This window comes from Saccopteryx leptura, chromosome 4, assembly GCF_036850995.1.
Source record: "Saccopteryx leptura isolate mSacLep1 chromosome 4, mSacLep1_pri_phased_curated, whole genome shotgun sequence".
Taxonomy (NCBI): domain Eukaryota; kingdom Metazoa; phylum Chordata; class Mammalia; order Chiroptera; family Emballonuridae; genus Saccopteryx; species Saccopteryx leptura.
Window position 1 is genome coordinate 201628519 of NC_089506.1, and position 23905 is coordinate 201652423.

A 23905-nucleotide genomic window follows, 5' to 3' on the forward strand; every position below is an offset into this window, starting at 1 on the left:
ATAGAGCATCGGACTGGGATGCAGAGGACCCAGGTTCGAGACCCCAAGGTCTCCAGCTTGAGTGCGGGCTCATCTGGTTTGAGCAAAAGCTCACCAGCTTGGACCCAAGGTCACTGGCTCGAGCAAGGGGTTACTCAGTCTGCTGAAGGCCCACGGTCAAGGCACATATGAAAAAGCAATCAGTGAACAACTAAGGTGTTGCAACACGCAACAAAAAACTAATGATTGATGCTTCTCATCTCTCCATTCCTGTCTGTCTGTCTCTGTCTATCCCTCTCTCTGACTCTCTTTCTGTCTCTGTAAAACAAACAAAAAAAAAGACAAGCAGAAGAGCCAGAATGTTTTCTCCTCCCACAGCAACCCAGAGTCAGTTGTGCTCTGACCACCTTTTCCGTGCCTGTCATTGTCTAAGTCAGGGAGCCTGCAGGCCACACCCTCTCACTGCCAGTTTTTATATAGTCCATGAGCTAAGAATGGCTTCTACATTTCTAGGTGGTTAAAAAAAAAGGCAAAAGAAGAAGAATATTTCATGACACGGAAAAAATGACATGAAAATCAAATTTCAGTGTCCACAAATAAAGTTTATAAAGAACACAGCCACGTCATTGGTTCAGGTCTTCATCTATGGCAGCTTTGGGGCTATAGCGGTAGAGCTGAATAGTTCCAAAGGAGACTGCACAGCCCCAGAGTCTAAAATACTGTTTACCGTCTGGTCCTGAGCAAAAAAGTTTGCTGAGCTCTGGCCTAAGCACCAGAGGGAGATTAAGAATGAAGTTAAGGCTTGGTCCCTGCTCTAAAGGGACCAGAGGGAGATTAAAGTACCAGAGGGAGATTAAAAATGAAATTAAGGCTTGGTCCCTGCTCTAAAGGAGCTTTTAATCAACTGGGGCTAGACAGTCTTCTATGCAACTGAAACAAATTAAAGACAACTAAGCATTATACTGTAGAGGATGCAGAAAGTGTACCACGTTAAAAATGGAAGCATTTTGCAAAAGAAGAGGTTTGGTGGAACGGATGGGGGCTTCTGGAGGAGGTGAGGCTGGAACTGTTGGCAATTCCTTAGTTCCTATGTAGGAGAGGCTTAGAGACAGTAATCTCACTGGGGACTTGAAGCTACATTTAGTTGCACTTTTTTTTTACATAAGAAGGAGATCAATTATGTATATCAAACAAAAGGAGGGGAGAAGCAGGATTATGAATAGACCTGCCACTTAGATCAAGTTTAATTAGAATGGAAGAAAGAAGGAGAGAATGGCATAAGAAAACAATAGCAACATTAATAGCAGCTAACATTTATCAGGCTCTTCTCATGCGTGGGGGGCACTGAATTCAAAGCCCTACAGGCATTATCTCATTGAATACTCTCAAAAACTGTACGAGTTAGGCACATATTACCTCATTTTACAAATGAGGATGTAGAGGAGACCAATCTAACTGCATCAGAGGTGCATTTAGAGGGAAACAAGGTTTGGTTGGGGAAAAGAGAAGCTGTGGGCTCTGGAGGGTAGGGAAGAGCAGGCTAAGTGTGTTATCTTCTAGTGAAAACATTAAAACAACCAACCAACAAAATATAATAGAGGCGTTTGTAATTGGCGTTGGGGACAAGGGGAGTTTTTGTGAAAGGAAGAGATGAAAGGCTAAAGGGAGAGTGAAAAAGACACTGGTCAACAGTGGAGCCTGCCGAACTGAGGGCAGGAGGCAGGTTTCACGCATTCGTGGAAATTCACAGTATGCATCCGCTGATTCAAGACTCCTACAGTCAAGAAACCCACGTCACTATCTTTCATCCAGCGATTTCCAAACTTACTGACGATAATCCTCCCTTTTTCTTAGAAAACCTATTAACAGCTGCTGTTCCTCAGAACACGGTTTAGAAAATGCTGCTTTCAAAATAAAAAAGGCATCCAGTCATACGCGAGATCATTTCATTGGACAATGAGCATCCAGATGGCTGATTTTATAAATGCGGCAAAAATGGCAAGTGGCTACGTGGATTTCTATCTTTGAATCCTGCCTCTGATGCGCTCCTCTGTGGAGTCACCAGAGCTTCATATAATGAGCTGCAGCCAGTGCCAAGCTAGGAAGTCATTGAACACCGAGGGGTTTAGGCTCACTAGTCAACTTCAAGCTGCTCTGCTTTATTTTTAGATAACAGAAATGGCAGCTGAGTAAATACTGTAAAATGGAGATACCTGATTCCGATCCCATGGAAGCCAAAGTAATTTCTCTTTCAAGACCATTTTCAGAAGCTTGTTAGCTGCTTGCCCAGTATCCCTACCTCCCTAGAAAGTGAAGCAACTTTCTCCAGGTGCTTGGTGCAGTTGGCAAATGTGTGTTAAATTCCCAGTGTATGCTACTCACAGTGTTAACAGCCAGTCCCTTTCTTGAAAGGCGGATCCATTTACCAGGCAGGGTTGGTAGCTATCAGCCAGACACAGGATGATATGGTAGTGACCCTGAACTTAAATATACATACATACATATATATAATATATAATATATATATATATGTGATCATTTTAGCAACTAAATGGTACCCAGCAAATGCTGGATTTAACCACTGTCAGCTTCAATCAAGCTAAACATCTGATGATACTTTAAAAAGTCAATAAAGTATCCAGCATTTGGCATCAAGAGATGAACATCTGGATAATTAACAGGCTGAATTTTCCATCATTTTCTAGTCTTCTCTGGATGCCAGTGTTTTTAAGCCTGGCCTTTCAATGGACCCGGTTTCATTTGAAGTCATTTTCTTCTCTGAAAGACAGGTTTCTGAACTGTAACTCTTGAACACTTAGTAGCTTTCTTTGTGTTTGAAAACTGTGGTTACTTAAGAATTTGAATTCTCGTTGTTTCCTCTTCAAGGTTGCATATAGGTAATGTAGGGAGGAGGGAAAGTGTTTCAGTGGCAAACAGCATCTAGAGGTCACTTATCCAGGTTATCAATCAGTTTATGCTCTTTCATCGTCTTTGTGGTATTTGATAACTCTGTAAGTAGTAGGTAACTGATAACAATGTAAAAATAATTCTTATATGTATGCAAGTGTATAGCAGAGATCCAGAGATTTATATTTGAACTAAAATTCATTGACTGGACAACCAGCTATCACCAGGCTCGGTTGGTTTGTCACCTCTATCTAAGGATCTTCTCACTATTTTGCCACATAGATGAGTTTGCCCCTTTGGGCTGTCCTTAGATAGCTCGTCTAGTTCCGGGGTATTTAGCTTCAGTTCTCTTTGCTAAATTTTCCCCTTTCATGGAAAACTCAGTTTTACTTTTTTTTCTTTTTTTTTTTAGGTGAGAGGAGAGGAGATAGTAAAGCAGCCTCTCTCATGCGCCTGGACCAGGATCTACCCAGCAACCCCGTTTTGGGGCCAATGCTCGAGAACTGAGCTATCCTCAACACCTGAGGCTGATACTCTTGAACCAGTGGAACCATCCTCAGTGCCGGGAGCCACACTAGAACAAATTGTGCCACTGGGAGTGGGAGGGAAAGAGGGAGAGAAAAAGGAGAGGGAGGGGGGAGAAGCAGATGGTCATTTCTCCTGTGTGACCTGGCTGGGAATCGAACCCTGGATGTCCATACACCAGGCCAACATTCTATCCACTGTGCCACTGGCCAGTGCATCAGTTTTACTTTCATTTGTCCCTTTTTTTCAATATTCCTGATCTATAAATCGGTGTATTTAGATTTATTTGAATTGGTTATAACATCTTCATTAATTTAGTGGAATAAAATCTTTAACACACATTCATTGTTATATCTTTGTGAGTCATGATTTTACCTTTTTTTTCTGAAAAGTATCTTTTAATAGAAGCATAGGAAGATACAGTAATTCTTTTCCCATATTCCCTCAAACATGCCTTTGTCTCCTGCTCCTCTGCCCCATTAGAACCATGGGTGAATTCCTACTGCAACTGATACATTGTCAGGTAGTAGTAGGCTGTTCTTTGAAAAATGCATTAGCTAATAGAGACTTATTTTTTCTAAATAGAGTGTATTATGTTTTGTTTTGTTTTTTCAGAAAAGGAGCTAAATTAATGGAGCAGCTGGTCTACCAAATACAGGTTATACATCTTTGCATCCATGAAAAATTTTTGAATGGTTGCTAATAATAATAGCAATAGTATCTTTTGTATTCAGAAGTGGATGACTGATCTAGGGCAGTGGTCGGCAAACTGCAGCTCATGAGCCACATGCAGCTCTTTGGCCCCTTGAGTGTGGCTCTTCCACAAAATATCACATGCGGGCGCTACCTCGATAAGGAGTGTACTTATAGTATAAGTTTAAAAAAATTGGCTCTCACAAAGAAATTTCAATCATTGTACTGTTGATATTTGGCTCTGTTGACTAATGAGTTTGCCGACCACTAATAGGGCAACGGGACCCGTGGGTTGAATTGTTTTCCCAAGAGCAATGACAGATGTTCAATTGAGGATTTAATCATTTATTTTGCTGAGAACTTTCAGGTGTTGGTCATCATGGTGGAGAAAGTCCTTTATCAGGAAGGGAACTCTTATTTAGAGTTCTATTGCTACTGCCTGGCTTTGAGCACTTGGAAAAGTCGGCAAGGGGTTCTTAATCCATTCAGAAGAGAGATGGGAGAATGGGCTAATTGTTTAAAAGTTATTCAAGGGATTCTAATGTGGAAACAGATTTGGGAACTGCACAAGACTAGACTATCCCCAGCAACACTTTTTATCCTCTATGTCCTGTAGATGCAGTAGAAGCAGCAGGACATTAACATAGACATATAGGTACACATCGATACTAAAATAATTCATCCAAGACATTTAGAAAACAACAACAACTAGGCATTCTTTCTCCCCACCCCATCAAAAAAAAGTGCTCATTTAGGTTTGCACAAATTGAGATGTCATCCATTACTTGGTGTGCTTTACTTTCTTGGAACTTTCATTATTGTCAGTGTACTCTTTGGGGTGGTAAAAAAGAAGAAATAGGCCCTGGCTTGTGGCTCAGTGGACAGAGCATTGGCCTGGCATATGGATGTCCTGGGTTTGATTCTCATTCAGGGCATACAGGAGAAGTGACCATCTGTTTCTTTCCCCCTCCCTCTACCCCTCCTCTCCCTCTTCTCCTCACACAGCCAGTGGCTTGATTGGTTTGAGCATCAGCCCCAGGCACTGAGGATAGTTTGGTTAGTCTGAGCACGTCAGACTTCAGCACTAAAAATAGCTCAGTTGATTCAAGCGTCGGCCCCCAGATAGAATTTGCCAGGTGGATCCTGGTAAGGGCACATGTGGGAGTCTATTTCTCTATCTCCTTTCCTCTTACTTAAAAAGAAAAAAGAAAAAGAAATAGTCAGTCTTTGGACACAAATAATGTTTCAAAGAAAACAGAGTCAACATTCTCTAGAGTCTCTAGACCAACATAAACCCCTCTCATTTTGGTAGCAGAGTTAAGGGCTGTTGTTTGAAGGGTATTTCTATTCATCCACCTGAAGCATTTTCTTTGTTACAAGAGAAAGGAACAATTTCTTCCTCACTTCAATCTTAGTAAGTAGAAATCTTCCCGGGCAGGAATGCCTTGAAGAAATTCAAATCCATTTTGCATGAGGAGATTTCTTTATGCTTCAGGAAACTCATAATCGTGTTTCCCCTGGCTTAATCCCGAGGACATCCAACACAGTTTTTATTGCCAGTGCTGTGTGTGTGTGTGTGTGTGTGTGTGTGTGTGTGTGTACAGAAAACTGTGAGAGAGCTGGAGAAAAAGGGCAGAAACTTAGGGACAAAGATGAAGAGATAAAATAGAAAAATTCTTTGTATCATAAAACTAGAGTGTCTGTAACAATGTAAGATTAGATCTGATCAGTGGTTCTCAACTGGGGACAATTCTGCCCCTGTAGGGGACATTTGGCAGTGTCTGGAGACATTTTTGTCACAACTGGGCAAGGGCAGGGTGTTGTGATGGTGCTGTTGGCATCTACTGGGTAAATGCTCTTGAACATCCTATGATGCAAAGGACAGGCCCCCACAGTACAGAACTCTCCAGTCCAAAGTGTTAATGTCAATAGTGCCAAGGTTGAGATGGACTCCAAATGTCCTTTCAGCCCTAAAACACTGAGATGCTAAAATAAAATTTCTACTCCCATATAAGAAGTCTATTGCTATGGACTGGATTGCATCCCCCAAAATTCATATCTTGAAGCCCTAATCCTTAATATGACTATACTTGGAGATAGGACCTATGAGGAGGTAATTAAAGTTAACTGAGGTCATCAGGATGCGGCACTAGTAAATAGAATTAGTGTTCTTATAAAGAAGAAGCATTAGAGAGCTTTCTCTCTCTCTCTCTCTCTCTCCTATCTTTCCTCTTTCTCTTTTCCTCTCTTTCATTGTGTTCTCATACAAGAGGTCATGTGAGCACACAGTGAGAAGGCAGCCTCCTACAAGCAAAGAGAAGAGGCTAGGAATAAAGCCTCCCTCACCATGACCTTGATCTTGCACTGCCAGCCTCCAGAGCTGTGAGGAATAAATTTGTTGTTTGAGTCACCCAGCCTATGGTATTATGATATGGCTGCACAAGCAGACGAACACAGCTATTTACAGTAATCACCACTGCTAACATATTCTTATGTGTTTACTATATGCTAGGCACTGTGTAAGCATTACGCATACCTTATCACACTTACTCCTCAACATGCCTCCGTGAGGTGGGAATTATTATCCCTATAGAAGGGTAAATGAAGGCCCACAGAGATTACATAACTAGCCTAAAATCAATCGGTTAGTTTGTGAGAGAGGTGAGCTTTGAACCCAAGAAGCCTGACCTTAGTTAAGGATTGAGGTATACTGCCTGACCTCTTGCGGCACAGTGGATAAAGTATCGACCTGGAATGCTGTGGTTACTGGTTTGAAACCATGGGCTTGACTCGTCAAGGTACACACGAGAAGCAACTACTACAAGTTGATGTTTCCCGCTCCTCTCCCCACCTCTCTCTCTCTTTCTCTCTCTCTCTCTTTCTCACCTCTCCCTAATATCAATAATTTTAAAACAAAAATAATTGATGTATTTAATTAGATACCACCTTCTAAAATTGTCTATCTACTTGAAATTATAAACTTCAAGGGAAGACTGAATAAGAAAAGGATTGGGGCTGGGTGAAATTGCCAGAGAATCTGAAAGTCAAACATCTCAAAAATACAACCATAAAATTAACACATGGCCCAGAAATTCCACTCCGAGGTATGTAAGAATTACAAACAGGCACTAAAACAAATACGTGTTCACCAATGTTTAAAGCACCACTATTCATAATAACCAAAAGGTAGAAACAACCTAAATGTCCATCAACCGATGAATGGATCAAACAAAATGTGGTGCGTTCACTCAGTGGAATATTATTCAGCCATTAGAAGGAGTGCAGTACTGATCCATGCTCTCATGCAAAGAACCTCGAGAACGTGAAGCTCAGTGAAAGCAGTCAGACACCAGAGGCCACACGTTACACGATTTCATTTATGTGAAACATCCAGAGCAAGTAAGTTCATCAAGACAAAAAGCAGTAGCTGCCCAGGTCCGGGGAAGGGATGTATGGGGAGGGGCCGCCTCATGGGTCTGGGGGTTTCCTTTTTTTATTTATTTTTATTTTTATTTTTTTACAGAGAGAGAGAGTCAGAGAGAGGGATAAATAGGGACAGACAGGAACAGAGAGATGAGAAGCATCAATCATCAGTCTTTTGCTGTGACACCTTAATTGATTGCTTTCTCACATGTGCCTTGACCATGGGCCTTCAGCAGACCGAGTAACCCCTTGCTCTAGCCAGAGACCTTGGGTCCAAGCTGGTGAGCTTTTTTTTTGCTCAAGCCAGATGAGCCCATGCTCAAGTTGGCGACCTCGGGGTCTCGAACCTGGGTCCTCCGCATCCCAGTCCGACGCTCTATCCACTGCACCACCGCCTGGTCAGGCCTGGGGTTTCCTTTTAAGGTGAAGAAATGTCTTGGCACTGAATAGAGTCAATGGGTGCACACTGTGTAGGTACTAAATGCCACCGAATCAGCACCCTTCAAAATGGTTAAGGGTTAATTCTGTGGTCTTGAATTTTACTTCAATAAAGAGATCTCTATCTCAGTAGAGAAGAAAAACATAAAGTGAACCTAGTCCTGGCTCTGGGTAAGCATTTGAGAAATAAAGCCCCACTATTAGGCAGAAGCGATCCCTGGGAAGGCTGGAAGGCAAAGCTCTTAGCTCCTGGTACTCAGCTGGGCCACCGGGGCCCCTTCTGGGCTGCTATTGGGAGTGCTGGATATCATTTGCACTGGTTGTAAGCACCAAGATATGCTCTGGGGATACCCTCTCTATGTCTCTTTGAACAGAATGAAGATGGATGGATCCTGCAGTGAGGGAGGGCTGCTGCTCTCTGGCATTAACGCAGGACCGCAAACATGGGATGGGTGAAATGGTCTCTCCTGGCCAGCTGGGTGTAGAGAACCAAACAGAACAAAAATGGAAACAACTTAAGCACTTTGGTCCCTTATCAAAGTGATTGCCTAGTTTAAGAGCCACCTGTTAAAAGCATTTCACCCCTGGCATAGGGACCGGGCAAATCTCCAGCTTTCAGCTCTCTTAATTCTTTACTGGACTAAGGAGGGTGCTATCGACTAAATGTTTGTCCCCCAAATTTATACATTAAAATCGAATCCCCAATGTGACAGTATTAGGAGGAAGGGCCTTTGGGAGGTGATTAGATCGTGTGGGTGGAACCCTCATAAATGGAATTAGTGCCCTTATTAAAGACCCCAGAGAGCTCCTCACCCCTTCCACCAAGTGAGGACACACCTATGAGACAGCCCATGAACCAGGAAGCCTTTACCAGACACTGAATCTGCTGGTGGCTTAATTTTTCATGTCCAGCCTCCAGAACTGTGAGAAATAAATTCTTGTTTATTAGCCACCCTGTCTATAGTCTTTTATTATAGCAACTCAAACAGACTAAGACAAAAGAGTATAAACACAGGAAGAAAAACACTGAGTTAAGGAAAAACTGGTTTGTCCCTTCCTCTGCTTATTTTTCTACTTCCCAAATTTATTTCTGAGACCAAGATTATTGAGAGGGAATTGTTTCATTCTTTAGCCCTGGAGACCACCAGGAGAGAGCTAGCAGGTGGGAACTACAATGAGAGAAGGTGAGAACGGTCAGCACTGCTGTGACCCAGATCTTTAAAATAAGGCCCCATGAACTATTTCAGATGTTTTTCGCTTTTAAAGATATGGAATACCAATGGAATTTAATGTAGTTGGGAGTTTATAAATAACTGTAAAGGAGAAGAATTGGACTTTTTAACCAGACAGTCCTAGATTCATCTCTCTGCTTCCAGATTCACACACACACACACACACACACACACACACACACACACACACACACACGGGTACATCTATATTATATGCAGTAGTGACAGGCAGAGAGAGTTTTGTTTTACAAAAATGAGATCCTGTTACATACATTTTCCTGGATCTCATTTCCCCCTCAGTAATACTTCTAAGACAACTATTATTATTCTAATTTTTTCCACTTCTTAAATTTTTATTTATTGATTTTAGCAAGAGAGGAAGTGAAAGAGAGAGACAGGAACATGGAGCTGCTCCTGTATGTGCCCTGACCAGAGATCGAACAGGCAAGCTCTGCGCTTTAGGACGATGCTCTAACCAGGGGTAGTCAACCTTTTTACACCTACCGCCCACTTTTGTATCTTTGTTAGTAGTAACATTTTCTAACTGCCCACCGGTTCCACAGTAATGGTGATTTATAAAGTAGGGAAGTAAACTTACTTTATAAAATTTATAAAGCAGAGTTACAGCAAGTTGAAGCATATAATAATAATTACTTACCAAGTACTTTATGTCAGATTTTCACTAAGTTTGGCAGAATAAATCTTTATAAAACAACTTACTATAGTTAAATCTATCTTTTTATTTATACTTTGGTTGCTCTGCTACCGCCCACCATGAAAGCTGGAACGCCCACTAGTGGGTGGTAGGGACCAGGTTGACTACCACTGCTCTAACCAAATGAGCTACCCAGCAAGGGCTTAATTTATTCCTTTTTAATGGCTTCATAACATTTCAGAGTTGAACAATAATTTAGTTAACCACTCTTTTACTGATAGGCCTTCACGTTATGTTCAATTTGGGTTTTTTTGTTTATTTTTTTTGTTTCTGCATCTGTGTTTTGTACTCTGGTGTTTTTATTTCTATTGGATAGAGACCCAAGAGTCAGACTGCTGGGTCAAAGCACAAATATTTTAAATTATTTTTTATAATTTTAAGTTTTTATTTAGAAAATTAACTTTAACATGGTGACATTGATCAATTAGAGTACATATGTTTCAGGTAAACATTTCTATAGCATTCGAACAGTTGATTATGTTGTATACCCATGACCCAAAGTCAAATTATTTTCCGTCACCTTATATTTGTCCTTCTTTATACCTTTCCCCACATCCTCTCCTCTCCCCTCCCCCAAACCCCCTTCCTCCTGGTAACCTCTTCACTTTTATCTATATCCACGAGTCTCAGTTTCATATACTACCTATGTATCAAATCATATAGTTCTTAGCTTTTCCTGATTTACTTATTTCACTCAGTATAATGTTTTCAAGGTCCATCCATGTTGTCATAAATGTCACTATGTCATCATTTCTTATGGCTGAATAGTATTCCATTGTATATTTGTACCACATCTTCTTTATCCAATCCTCTGTCGAGAGACATTTTGGTGGTTTCCATATCTTGGCTGCTGTGAACAATGCTGCAATGAACATGGGGCTGCATGTGTCTTTATGTACCAGTGACTTCAAGTTTTGGGGGTAGATACCCAGTAGAGGGAGTGCTGGATCAAATGATAATTCTATTTTTAATTTTTTGAGGAACCACCATACTTTCTTTCATAGTGGTTGTACTAATTTGCATTCCCATCAGCAGTGAATGAGGGTTCCTTTTTTCCCCCACAGCCTCTCCAACACTTGTATTTTAAATTTAATAGATGTTATTTAATTGCTTTCCCAAAAGGCTGGAACACTCAACAGTTTCACCAGCAGCGCCTAAGATGATTCTGTTCTCTGCATGAAATTAAAAGATCTTTTAATGGACCAGTACATTTAATGGGGCCATGCTGTTTTTTGTTTCTGTTGTTGCAGAAAGGTGTGATTGACCAGGAATAATGTGCTCCACCTTTGCTGACTTCTAAGAATCATAGAGCTCTGGTACAGGGAAAGCACCTAGGCCAGCCCACACCCATCACAGCACTAAGTGCCCTGCCAGTTGGCAATAAAGGCTTTGTCTCTGATCTGTAATTCTTCAGCCCTTACCTCAAAGCAAGAAAGCAAGAGTCAAACTGGAAGCATCAGGAACAAACCTCCTAAACCAAGCAATGGGCAGGCAATTGAGACCAAGACTCCAACAAATTACATTTATATATTTCTCAGTTGGATGATTTTGAAGGTTTACAAAATACAATTAAATCATTTACACCTCAGTATTTGTGAATTAACAGCCACCCCATCCCGCAACTATTGATTGAATGAGAGGCTTCTAAGTGCTGGGCGGTGTAGGAGACACCGGGCATCCAGCATTTAGCAGTGAACATGACACACAGGGTTTCTGTGGTCACGGCACTTGCAGGAAGACAGAATCAAATCATTGCACTTGGGTTAGCCCATAACAATTGGTTTGACCCTTTTATGACTCATCTTCTCAAGGGCCTGCAAAAACATGCCTGTAACAAAATGAATTAATCTCTGGATAATATTTAGCTACAAGGATATTAGGGTCAGCAAATTGACCTGTATTCTGTTTCTGTCTCTTGGCTTTTTTGTTTTATATCATAAAAAGTAGTGACAGATCCCAGGAGACCATCCCCCACCCCCAGTTTTATTAAGGTATAAAAATAAAATTGTAAGATATTTAAAGTGTAGGTCCTGGCCAAGTAGCTCAGCTGATTAGTGTTGTCCAATATGCCAAGGTTGGGAATTTGATGCCTGGCCAGGTGCACATATGGGAATCAACCAATGAATGCATAATTTGGTGGAACAACAGCTCAATGTTTCTCTCTCTCTCTCTCAAATCAATAAATAAATTTTAAAAATTAAAAATGTACATTGTGATTTGACATATGTATTGTGAAAAGTTTCCCCTCATCTGGTTAATTAACATATCCATCACCTCATATATTTACCTCTTTGTGTAGGTGAGAACTTTGAAGTTCTATTCTTAGCAAATTTCAATCACACAATGCAGTGTTACCAACAATAGTCAACACATTTTACATTAGCTCCTCAGACCATCTTCATTTTATAACTGATAGTTTCTACCTTTTTTCTGCCAACCTCTTCCTATTATCCTGACCCCCCAGACCCTGTCAACCAGTTTTTGACTCTTTGTTTCTATGAGTTTGACTTTTTTGAGGGAGTACAACATAAATGGGATAACCAGCAGTGTTTGTCTTTCTGTGTCTGACTTATCTCCCTTAGCATGATGACCACAAAGTCCATCAATATTGTTGCAAATGACAAGTAGCAGGATTTCCTTCTTTTTCACAGCTGATAATATTCCATTGTATATACAAGGCATATACATCTTTATCCATTCATTTGTTGGGGGGGGCACTTAGGTTGTTTCTGTATCTTGGCCTTTGTGAATAATGCTGCAATGAACACGGAAGTGTGGATATCTCTTCAATGACTTTGTGTGTATACCCAGAAGTGGGAGTGCTGGATCATATGGTAATTCTATTTTTACCAATAGACCTTAAATTACCCGAAGGCATGGACTAGATACATCTTACTCAAAGTACTACTGTGCCCTGGCCAGTTGGCTTAGTGGATAGAGCATCAGCCTGGTGTGCGGACATCCGGAATTTGACTCCTGGTCAGGGTACACATAAGAAACAATCATCTGCTTCTCTTCCCTTCCCTCTCATCCGCCCCCTTCCTCTCTTACAGCCAGTGGCTTGATTGGTCTGAGCTAGAGCCTCAGGCGTTAAAGATAGCTTGATGATTTGAGCATTGGCGCCAGATGGGGGTTACAGGGAGAACCCGGTCAGGGTGCGTGCGGGAGTCCGTCTCTCTATCTCCCCTCCTCTCACTTTAAAAAAAAACCAAGTGCTACTGTGCTCTCAAGAGCTTAGCACAATACTTGGCATATAAGAGCCCATCAGTAAATATGTATTGAATGGATGTTTTGAATGAATGGATGGATGGACAAGTACATGAATGAATGATTTACCTGTTTGTGAATTTAAAATGAACACAATAATTAGTGTCATACATTGTGGTCATTTTCTAATTTGGATTTTAGGGAATCCAGACATACTTATTACCATCTTATAATGCAGTTGTTCTTATGTTATTCACATAAATATGCCCCTGGAAGCTCCACACTGGTGCATCCTGGACCGTTGTGTCCTTGATCAGACCTTACCAGCTCTACCCCTACCCTGGGGTGAATCCTTAACCTGTTTTTCCACTTCCAAAGGGGCATGACAACTTCTGTTCTTTGCCCTTTCTTGTAAAGAGTAAATTAGAAAACACAAAAGTATAAACTGGAGAGTGTGACAAAAACATGAAGAGCCATTATTATTACTTCTCCCAAACCCATAATCCCTGCACCTCTTTAAACCCTATTAAAAGTTAGAGTGGGCAGCACCAATGCTGATGTATTTAAATTTCTTAAGACACCAGGCTAACAACACCGTTATTTCCCACCTAGCACATTGCCAGCACTTAGAAGATCCTCTCTCTTTCCTGTCTGTAATCAACTGCTAACGTTTAATCCCATCCAGACATCTGATTAGCTCTTTCCTCCCAACCCATTGCCCCTGACTCAGACCCCAGCACATGTGAATTCATGAGCAGATGTCAAAACCCTCCTGGTTGGTCTTACCCCCAGGGCTTCTCCCATTCCACCCAAGCTGCAAACACTCTCAGACAAGTTGTCCTAAAATGCTATTCTCTGTCCCTTGTTCTGCAATGGCTCCATACAGCCTGTCATTTTTAATCTGCTGAGTCTAATGGCCCTGCTCAACCAACCTTACACTTCAAGCACTCTTCCAATGCAGCCAAGTTTATGTATGCCTCTGGCAACCTACACATGGCCAGCGTGTCACATCCATTCTTTTCCTGAGGCTGGTCCACCCACTAGAACTTCCTCTTTTTCTTTTCTATAGTTGTTTCAATACTACCCAGATAAGGCCCATTTTATGTCCTATTCTATCAATATCATCATCAACACCATTACCACCATTTACTGAGAGCACCAGGCTCTGTGCCAGGGCTTTAACACATTATTTCTTCAATCTTCTTCAACACCCTATGAGGCAGGTAATGTTATCATCTCCATTTTATAGATGAGAAGACTGAAATTCAGAGAGGTTAAGTAACCAGCCCAAGGTAATACAGCTCATACATGGTAAAACTAAGATTCAAATGCAGGCAGAATTCTCATTTGGAAAAACTAGACTACTCTGCCCCTCTGTTGTCGAAGAAGTCTTTCTTGATCACCCAAAAGAGGCCTTTCTCTGTAAAGCAACAAGTCTTCAGAACAGAAAGGGTCTTCTCACTGCATTTCTGTGAATGTCTTCACACTCCCACTCTCGTTTCACCCCGGAGGTCCTTTGAAGCTATAAGAAATAGTCCTCAAGTTTACAAGGGACGTGTTTGTAATGGAAAAGAAAATTAACGAACCAGAGAACAGAATCAGTATGAATCAGTACTAAGAAACATGTCTAACTGGCTGTATCTGTCTACATAAATGGCAGCCTCAATGAATCCCAGAAAATAAGAAAGGATTAAGTCACCGATGCCGGGTTCAAGTTCAAGCTCTACCACCGATGAGCAGAGTAACATCGGCTTACATTCTCTGAGCCTCAGTTTCCTCATCTGTAAAACAGAGCAATAAATGGCTCCCCTGTACCTCACATCATAGGGTGTATCACAAGGATGTGTGTACACACATGCTCAGAGCAGTCACACAGGAAGTGTAAAATGATAAAAATATCACTTACCGAATGAATGTTATTTCTTATAATCATTCTATTCTACTTCTCTTAGAATCATTGTTTTTGCTCCTGTAATAATCCCTGTCTATAAATATATTTTAACTAGAAAAATAATTATTAACAAATCCGACTTTATTCTAAGAATCTGGTCCTTAGCTGCCCTTCCGGGACTCTGCAGGGAATGGGGAGTTGAGCCTTCTCGTATCCAGCCTCCTATAAACTTACCCTGGGCTCCGAAAGCCATTCTCCTCCTGGTTTGGTCGTGTCTCCCTTATTCTTTTAGAACTTTGCAAGCATTTCTGATCCATTTGCAGTTGCGAGGTCAAATGTGCTGTTTCCTATCTGTCTTCGCAGGTGCTGTTCCCTCTGCCTAGAAAGCTGTTCCCCCAATCAGTGATAAAAGATGTTCTATCTTTTCAGGCAACTTCAAGGGTCACTCCCTCTTCCAGACCCCAGCACCTTTCCTCAGTACTACCGCTTGGACCTAGTAGAGGTGTGTGTTATTGTATGAATTATACCTTTATGTTAAAGATTTCTTTTTTACTTCACTTTTAAAAAAATCATTCAATAACATTTTTATTGTGGTAAAATATACATAACATGAAATTTGTCATCTCAGCCATTTCTAAGTGTACAATTCAACGGTGTGAAGTACATTTCTATTTTTTAGGTGAGGAAACTGAGATCTAGGAACGTCAGGCAACTGGCTAGGGAGCAGCAGAAAAAGCATTGGAACATAGACAGCCAGAGACTGCATACGGATGGGGTGTGGGTCTTCTGCAACTCTGTACCTCTGAGGCTAGCCATAGTAGGGGCTCAAGCATGTTGAATAAGTGACTAGTGAAGGAATGAAGGAATGAATGGACTACATGGTAAGCATTTCTGGGGAGCTTTCGGACTGATGTTCTGAAAAGCAACACTAAAAGAGCCTCCACCTGTGCTGGTCTCCAAACTCCATGCTCATTCGGGTAATAGGCGATCCACACGAGAGCCAGACAGACTGCAAGTCCCCTGACAAAGAGCGAGGGGAAATAAACAGGAAAAAAAGAAGCTAGTGTGTGGGCCTGACCTTCAGATCTTCGCCTCCCAACCTGGGGCTGGCAGCTTGCCTGATATGCCCTTCTCGCCCACTGGAACCTTGTTTAGCCTGCAGGACCAGTGCAAACACTCTTGCAGGCTGGCAGGCTAGGACCCCCCCCGCCCCCCACAAAGAGCCAATCTCTTCTTCTCATTTTCCCTTGCGCCTTTATTTCATGTTTGTTTCATTTTACTGGTATTGTAAATTACGGTGTTCTTTTCATGTGTGCTCACACTCCCCCAAATCTCCATTAAGAGTGGGGGCTGTGTCTCAGTCCATCTCTAATCTCTGCAGCATCTAGCACCGCACCAGGAAAAATGGACACTGGCTAGGAACACTGAGAGTCAGAGAGGACTAGGATCAGGCTCCAGTTCCACACCTTACTAGCTTTGTGACTGTCAGCAAGTTTCTTAACTTCCCCAGGCCTCAGTTTCCCCAAATGTAAGAAGAGAACAAGAGCTCCATTGACCTCATAGACTTGTTATGAGAATTTAATAAGCTCAAGCTCATAGTTAAAACTCATTAAGATCTATTATTATTAATAAGTGTTTAATAATTAATCAGAGACTAAGAACAGGCACAATGGATTTTTCCTTCAATTAACACATATGAAGGAAACACTTACAAAAATGAAACTTAAAGTGGTGAACAAGCACAGAGCAAAGTAAATAATTGGGTTTGTTTAAAGTACATACCGGATACTATCTTATTGGTAATCTTCAGATTCCCACTATTAGAGTTCCTGTAATAATTTACACAGTCAGCTGCCTATCCAGGCTCAGTGCAAAGACTGTATAGACATCTCCTAAATCCTACCCCAATACCGAGCCTCCAAGAAGACAGCCCACACTGCCTTCACCCCTTATCATACCTCAAGGAAATTCCCATGACTTATTCAAAATGAGATTGATTAGGAAGGAACCAGGGACTACAAAGAAGGTTAAGTTATACTGATCACCGCATGCCTCTGTGGTTTATTCTCCATCCAGTAGCCCACATAACCTTTTAAAAACAAAACAGCGCATGTCAGTCTCAAGCTTAACAATCATCAGCTGCTTCTCTTGCAATTAGAATAAAATGTATACTTTTTTTTTTTTTTTGAATCACAACCTGCAAGGTCCTACCTAGTACGGCTCTTCTCTGATTCATCCGCACTCTCTAGCCTGATTCTCTGAGTTCTAGCCATCCTGGCCATCTGCCCCTTCCTCTAACACAGCAAGGGTCTTTGCATTTGCTGCTTGGATCCTTGACATTTAGTTGGCAAAATGTTGCCTCCTTAGAAGCATTCCCTGACTACTGGATGGGAAACATCCTTCCCCTATTAATTTCCATGAAACACATTAGCTAAACTGCATTATGTGTTGCTTATGTGTTATGTGACACCTTCGCTCCCAGCCCATGTCCTGCTTTCGCCTGAATAGAAGAAGCTCCGTGAGGACAGGAACCTTGACTGTCCTGCTCCACACTGTATCTTCAGCCCCTAGGACACTGGCACTTATAAAACACTCAATATTATTTACCGAATGAATAAATGGGGCTGAGGAGAACAATTACAGTCATTGTTCACGTTTTATTTTTATATTTCAGATGAATTTGAGTTTTTTTTAATAAAGTGCATGTATGACTTCGGTAATAAGAAAAAAAGAAAGTAATGCCAAAATAAAATAAGATTGAAATAACAAAATTAGCATACTTAATCAAACAGATGAAAGCAACACAAAACCTTTCCCAAGAATCTATTATATGTAGATTTCCAGCAATTCATATCTATGCTGTTTACTAAACCTGAAACAGTGGCCAATTTAATGATCTGCCTGCAAATTTAATGATCTCCCTGGATGAGAGTCTGGGTCCTGCCTGGGCTTTTAAATCATAATCCTCTCCCCTGGCTCAGGGTAAGACTGCTGTTTGAGCTTTCCATTTTATTCCAATCTCCTGCTCAAAGAAGATTTATTTCTACCTCTTCTTCTTTTGCCAATGTTGTGACCTCTCCTGGAATGTCCTCCCCTCAGTTCCCTTGTTCAAAATCTTGATCATCCTTTAAGGCACATTCAAATCTATCAAGAAATGGCCACAGTCAACCAACTGTGATTTTAAAAAGCTCTGTGCTTTCTCAAAAGGCATCTTGTCTTTGTGTCTCCCTCAATTAATTACAGTTGGTTGAAAGCTGTATTTTTATATATCAAACTACACTGAAAGGTCACTATATATTTTCTGAGTATAAAAAAAAAAATCACTGCTAACGGAAAAATGCGGTCAAAGGCAGATGGGAGCAATTGCTTAGAATCTTCCTCAGATGAAAAAATGCCAGGTGGTTTTCAAGGCCATTCCCCACACATTCCCATGAGGAGGAAGGTGGTATATACACAACCATTACCTGTAGAAATGAATGCAAGGAAAAACTGACAGGCAAGCTTTGAATAACCTCTCCCAATATTATTGGACACCATCCACGTATGTCCTATTATAACAACCATTCAGCATTCAGCATTGATTGAGTGTGCTAAATGCATTATATACGTTATTTCATTTAATCCCCCAAACAGCCCAAAGTGGTTATTATTATTATCCTATGGGAAGAGATCACTGAGAGGGTGTAACCACCTGTTGACCCTAAAGCTGGACAGGGAAACTGTAGGCTCCCCTGTCTTTGACATGTTCGCTCTGCTCATTGGTCCCATAGTGGGAGCTATTCCAAGGATGTAGCCTTGAGAGGGTAAGGTATTGTTGAGACCATCTGAACAATATATGTGACTGAATCCCATTAAGGCCTCTATATAAACTTTAAGATTCTGGTGTGTGGGGACAAAGATCTACCTATCTTGTGGCGCCCAAGACAAGTCTTGCAGGCGAGTTGTATGGCTCATAAACCCTGTCACCTACCCATCTGGAGTGTTTTGCATTTGTCTTCAGCCTCTTCTTTCTCTCTGTAAACTGGGGTTAGTTTCATGTTTCACCCAGGAAGCTTCCAAGGTTTTGAAACAACATATTCCCATTTTACAGATGAGGTAACTGATGCACAGAAAGGTTCAACAATTTCCACAGGGTGACAAAGTTAGAGCTGGTTTGAAGCCATTCATTTCTCATGATTTCAAAACTCCTGTTCTCTCCTACTCTACTCTACATTTCTTCTATCTAAAAACGATAGCTAACATTAAAGACAGCAGTTAATACAACCTTAGCTAATAGTTTCTCCCTCTTCAGTTCTTTTTAAGTACCACAAACTCAGTGTTCAACGTGAAATATTTAAATATTTTAATATACGGCCTGACCTGTGGTGGCGCAGTGGATAAAGCATCGACCTGGAAATGCTAAGGTCGCCAGTTCGAGACCCTGGGCTTGCCTGGTCAAGGCACATATGGGAGTTGATGCTTCCTGCTCCTCCCCCCTTCTCTCTCTCTCTCTCCTTTCTAAAATGAATTAAAAAAATAAATAAATAAATAAATAAATATTTTAATATAGAAGTTTAATGTAGAAGTTAAACAGAGCCTGTCTTCTTTCTAATGAGCCTCTCTTTCCCCCCAGCATTTCACGCACTGCAACATTGACTTGACAACCGCTATGCCATAGAATCAATAGTACTAATTTTCACACTTCATTAATAAATAAATGGAACCCCCAGATGTTATAGGATGGATCCATAGATCCCCTAGGAATTGAGAGGGAGTTCCAATAAAGCCACTCAAATAAAAATAAAAAAAACATAGACGGGAGTTGTGAGATCAAAACATGCTAAAGATAGCAATCCCAGATTTAAATGCGAAAGGGAGAATCTAAGTCAGTGCTTTCACATTTCAAGTTTGAACAGGCAAAAAGAAAACAAGCCAGTTTAGGAATCCACGCAAACATAGATTAAGGAACTGCGGTCTTGCATTTAAATAGAAAACAAGAGTCTTCCATGGTTTGGAAGTGAGAGGATGAGAAGGCTTTTCTGCCAGGCTTTTTAATAGTTGGCAGCCCAAGGCTTAGAAGTACAAAAATTTTAGGAGCTCATATGCTATGAATTAAGTGTTCACAGCAATTTTTCTATATGTTTGAAAATTTTCCTAACAATTATGATGAGAAAACATAAGGAGGATTTATTATGGAATTACTAAGGAACTGACTAACATTGCAGTGTTAGTCCAGGGTGTTGCTTTATGTAATTCCTTGCAAAGGATAAAGGCAGGTTCCTTCTACAGATGCAATAATAATATAATCAAAGCGGCAAATATGTATTGAGCACTTATCTTGAGCTCTGCATACATCATCTTACTGAATATTCACAATTAAGCTATAAGGTAGGTAACTATTATTATCTCCATTTCCGAGAATGGAGGCAGAGGGAGGCTTAGTAATGTGCCAAAGTCATCACAGAGCCAGCAAGGGATAGAGGCCAGATTCAAACCCAGGGCTTATTTGAATATAGCTCCTACTCTGAACATTCTTTCCAGGCCTCTGTGAGCTCCACAGACCAATGGGGCTGCCACATATGAACAAAATGACTGACTGTGTTCTGGGACTCTCTCAACAGATTTAGAAAGCCTCTTGAAAACATGGAAGTACTAAACCTTCATATTAAAAGCAGAAAGGGACTCTGGGGTCCAACAAACTAGGGTTCCAATCCTGGCACTGCCACATCACCTAGCAAGCCCTAGTTTTCCCATCTAGGTAAGGGAGTTGTAATTTTCACCTTGGGAAGCTATTGTGGGGATTGAATGAGCTGGTGCATTTAAAGTTCTTACACAGGACCTGGTACATGGCAGCCTATCAATAAAAGGCAGCCATTGTGGGTATTATTTTGAGCCTGTCTGAGACCCTCAGCTCTGCTGTCAGCCAAAGTGTTTTGAAAGGATGAAACAGAAGGAAAGACCAATATTTCAAAAAAAAAGAAAGAAAAGGAAAGAAGGAGAGAGATGGGGAGCATTATGGGTTACAGGAGCAAAACTAAGGCAGTTGATTGTGATTTCAACTTGAATCCGTGAGAACCAGAACACAGCTGAGCCATTCTAGGAAGACTTTCTGAATTTGTAATTACAGGCATGAAGATAGCGCCCCACCCCCACCCCTACCCCCACACACAGTCTTCTACCAGGTGAAGGCAGAAGAAGAGAACATTCACAATAGTTTGGTCCAACATAGCTCTGAGATTGGCGCTGAGCAGGGTTACTCGGTGCCAATGTAGGAAGCTGAGGGTCCTTGAGAAGAGCAGTGGGCCTTTCCCAACCCAGCAGGAGGCCCCATCTAGAGCAAGCAACGCAAGGGCAGGGGCACTGGGAAGCGTCCTCGCTTTGCAGGGAGGGCTGGTGACCCTGAGTCTGCCTCTGTACTTTGAGGGCAGGAGTTCCATTAAAGTCCTATTAATTAAAAACAAAAATCTTTGGTTCATTTGGAAATGTCGTTAACCCCAAAATACGGTGGAGAGAACGAGCAAACACAGTGGGTCGGTTTCAGAACTACCTTCTAGGACTGTATCCAAACCAAAGACTTTGACTGAGTCAAGGAAGAAAGGAGAGGGTGTGCACAGGGTTAAACCTTCCCTTAGCCCTTTCCTTCCCACCCGCAACCCAGTAGAAGGTGGGAAGAAACGCCAGGCATTTCAAATGTGCCCCGAACCTCGTGCCCGGGGAAAGGCACAGTGGAAACCCAGCGGACACTCCCCCCTCTCTAGGGACGTGGGCGCTTTCCAGGATGGTCCAACGGCCCCAGAGTCCTAGCGCATCCCAGGCAGAGAATGGACCCTCCTTTCTGGGCTGCGGGCGAGACCCTACTTTCTAAGACCAGTTACGAGCTTACAGATTAGGGACTCCCGAGTCCTCCCCAGGCTCTCCGCTAGCTGCCTTGCGGTTTCCCGAGCCTCCAGGTGCAGCCCAGCCCAGAGAGTCCCCTTTTGTTCACGGGAGAGCGCGTCGCAGAGCTGCGCATCCCCTCCTGCCCTGAAAGCCCCGCTGCGGGGGCGCTTTCCTTAGTCCGCTCCTTACAGCCCCGCGTCCTGCGACCACCGGCTGGCTATAGGGCACGGATCCCCAAATGTACCCTCCTTCCTCGGAAGTACTCACTTCTCCTCAGTCCCTCCGCTTTCCACGCCGTCTCCTCCACCGCCCCATAGCGCCTCAGAGGCTTCTCAGCTTCCAGATGGGTAGATAAAGATTGCTTTAACTCCATCGCTTATCCCCGCGGGCAGGTCGACGGGTACTCCCTTACTCCATCCCCGCCGCGGGCTGCCGGGAGGGAGGCGGCTCCAGCCAGCAGGGTTTTAAGGGGCCGGGCGCTCGTGACGCTGCTCCATCTCTTCCGCCGCGAGGGCCCGGGAGCGCTGACTGGTACCCAGGAAGGGGAGGGATGCAGAGCGCATGCGCAATGGAGGCTTGTGGGGGGGCTGGGTAGACAGAACAAGGGGTTATGATAACTCTAAGGAGAACAACAAAAACAACAACTTAAATAGAGCCAACCCAAAGGAAGTAAGAACAAGGCCCCTGCCCATAGTGGAGCCAATGGCGATGTTCTGAATGGGGCTGACACTTTGGGTAGCTTGTGATATGTCAGCGGGCTGCTAGGTTTTGAGTGGGATTTGTGTGTCTCTGTTTGTGGGCGATGGATCCATCTTTGTGGGGAGTATGCAGAAGTGTGAATGTGGACCTGGATCTGTGGGTTCTGTGCTTGGCTGAATAAGGGTTTTTTTTGTAAGAATCTCTGTCTTCTGCATCTGTGTGTACAATTTGAATATGAAATGGGACAGTCTTCTGTGAGGGTGCCTGTGTCGACTCTGTATGTGTTTGCATGAACTTGAGAGAAACAAAAATATTGGGAAACGAGTATAAAAAGCTGTTTGGTGTATAGGTCTTTACTGCCCAGAAACCTAGGCATTTGTCATACTAACAAAGCATGACAGCATTAAAGATACAAAGTAAAATCAGAAGCTTGATTGATTAAAAATAATAATAATAACATTTATTGAATGAGAGCTAGATGCCAAACACTTTCCAAAACTCTGTGGAACAGATACTGTTTGATTGGCCTTGTTTTACAGAGGATGAAGCTGAAGCTCAAAAAGATTAAGTTATTTGCCGAAAGTCCCACACTTACCAAGTGGTCTGGTCAGCACTTGAATCCAGACTTAGGCTCTTTATTATATTGACCTCCTAGCCTAAACAGGTATGGTATTTTGTAAGGGGGTGTGCTACAGGACATGGGATATTTGTTTGTTGTTGTTTTTAAGATGTTATGTGGGACCATTTGTGGAAGTGTAAAATGGCCCGGCTCTTCAAGAAAATGATTTAGCAACTGGTAACAAGAATCTTTAAACGTTATTATTAATGAATTTCTAAATAGCTCCTAAGGGAAAAAGGAAATAATAAAAATCATAAAATATTTAGACCTGGAGAACCATGAAAGAATCACATAGCAAAACTTGTTTTTATGGAAGTTAAGTACATAACCTTAAATGAATGCATTAAAAAATGTAAGGCTATCCTGACCAGGTCATGGGACAATGCATAGAGTGTAAGCCTGGGACACTAAGAACCCAGGTTAAAAACCCCAAGGTTACCAGCTTGAGTGCAGGCTCATCTAGCTTAAGCACAGGCTCATCAGCTTGAGTACAGGGTCACTGGTTTGAGTGTAGGATCATAGAAATGACCCCATGGTCGCTGGCTTGAGCCCAAAGGTTGCTGGCTTGAGCAAGGGGTCACTGGCTCAGCTGGAGCCTCCTGGTCAAGGCACATATGAGAAAGCAATCAATAAACAACTAAGGTGCCACAACTATGAGTTGATGCTTCTCATCTCTCTCCCTTACTGTCTGTCTCTCACGTGCATACACACTTGCCCCC

At 42.1% G+C, this 23905-nt stretch overlaps 1 protein-coding gene across 1 annotated transcript in view; it reads right to left on the minus strand.

Moving 5' to 3' along the window:
- Positions 1-22389, minus strand: part of BMERB1 (bMERB domain containing 1) — a 121477-nt gene extending 99088 nt beyond the window's left edge. The window contains exon 1 of the mRNA XM_066382574.1: positions 22136-22389. Coding sequence (XP_066238671.1) covers positions 22136-22241 — 106 coding nt within the window. The 5' untranslated portion in view covers positions 22242-22389. The remainder of the gene's footprint in view (positions 1-22135) is intronic.
- Between the last annotated feature and the right edge of the window lie 1516 nt (positions 22390-23905).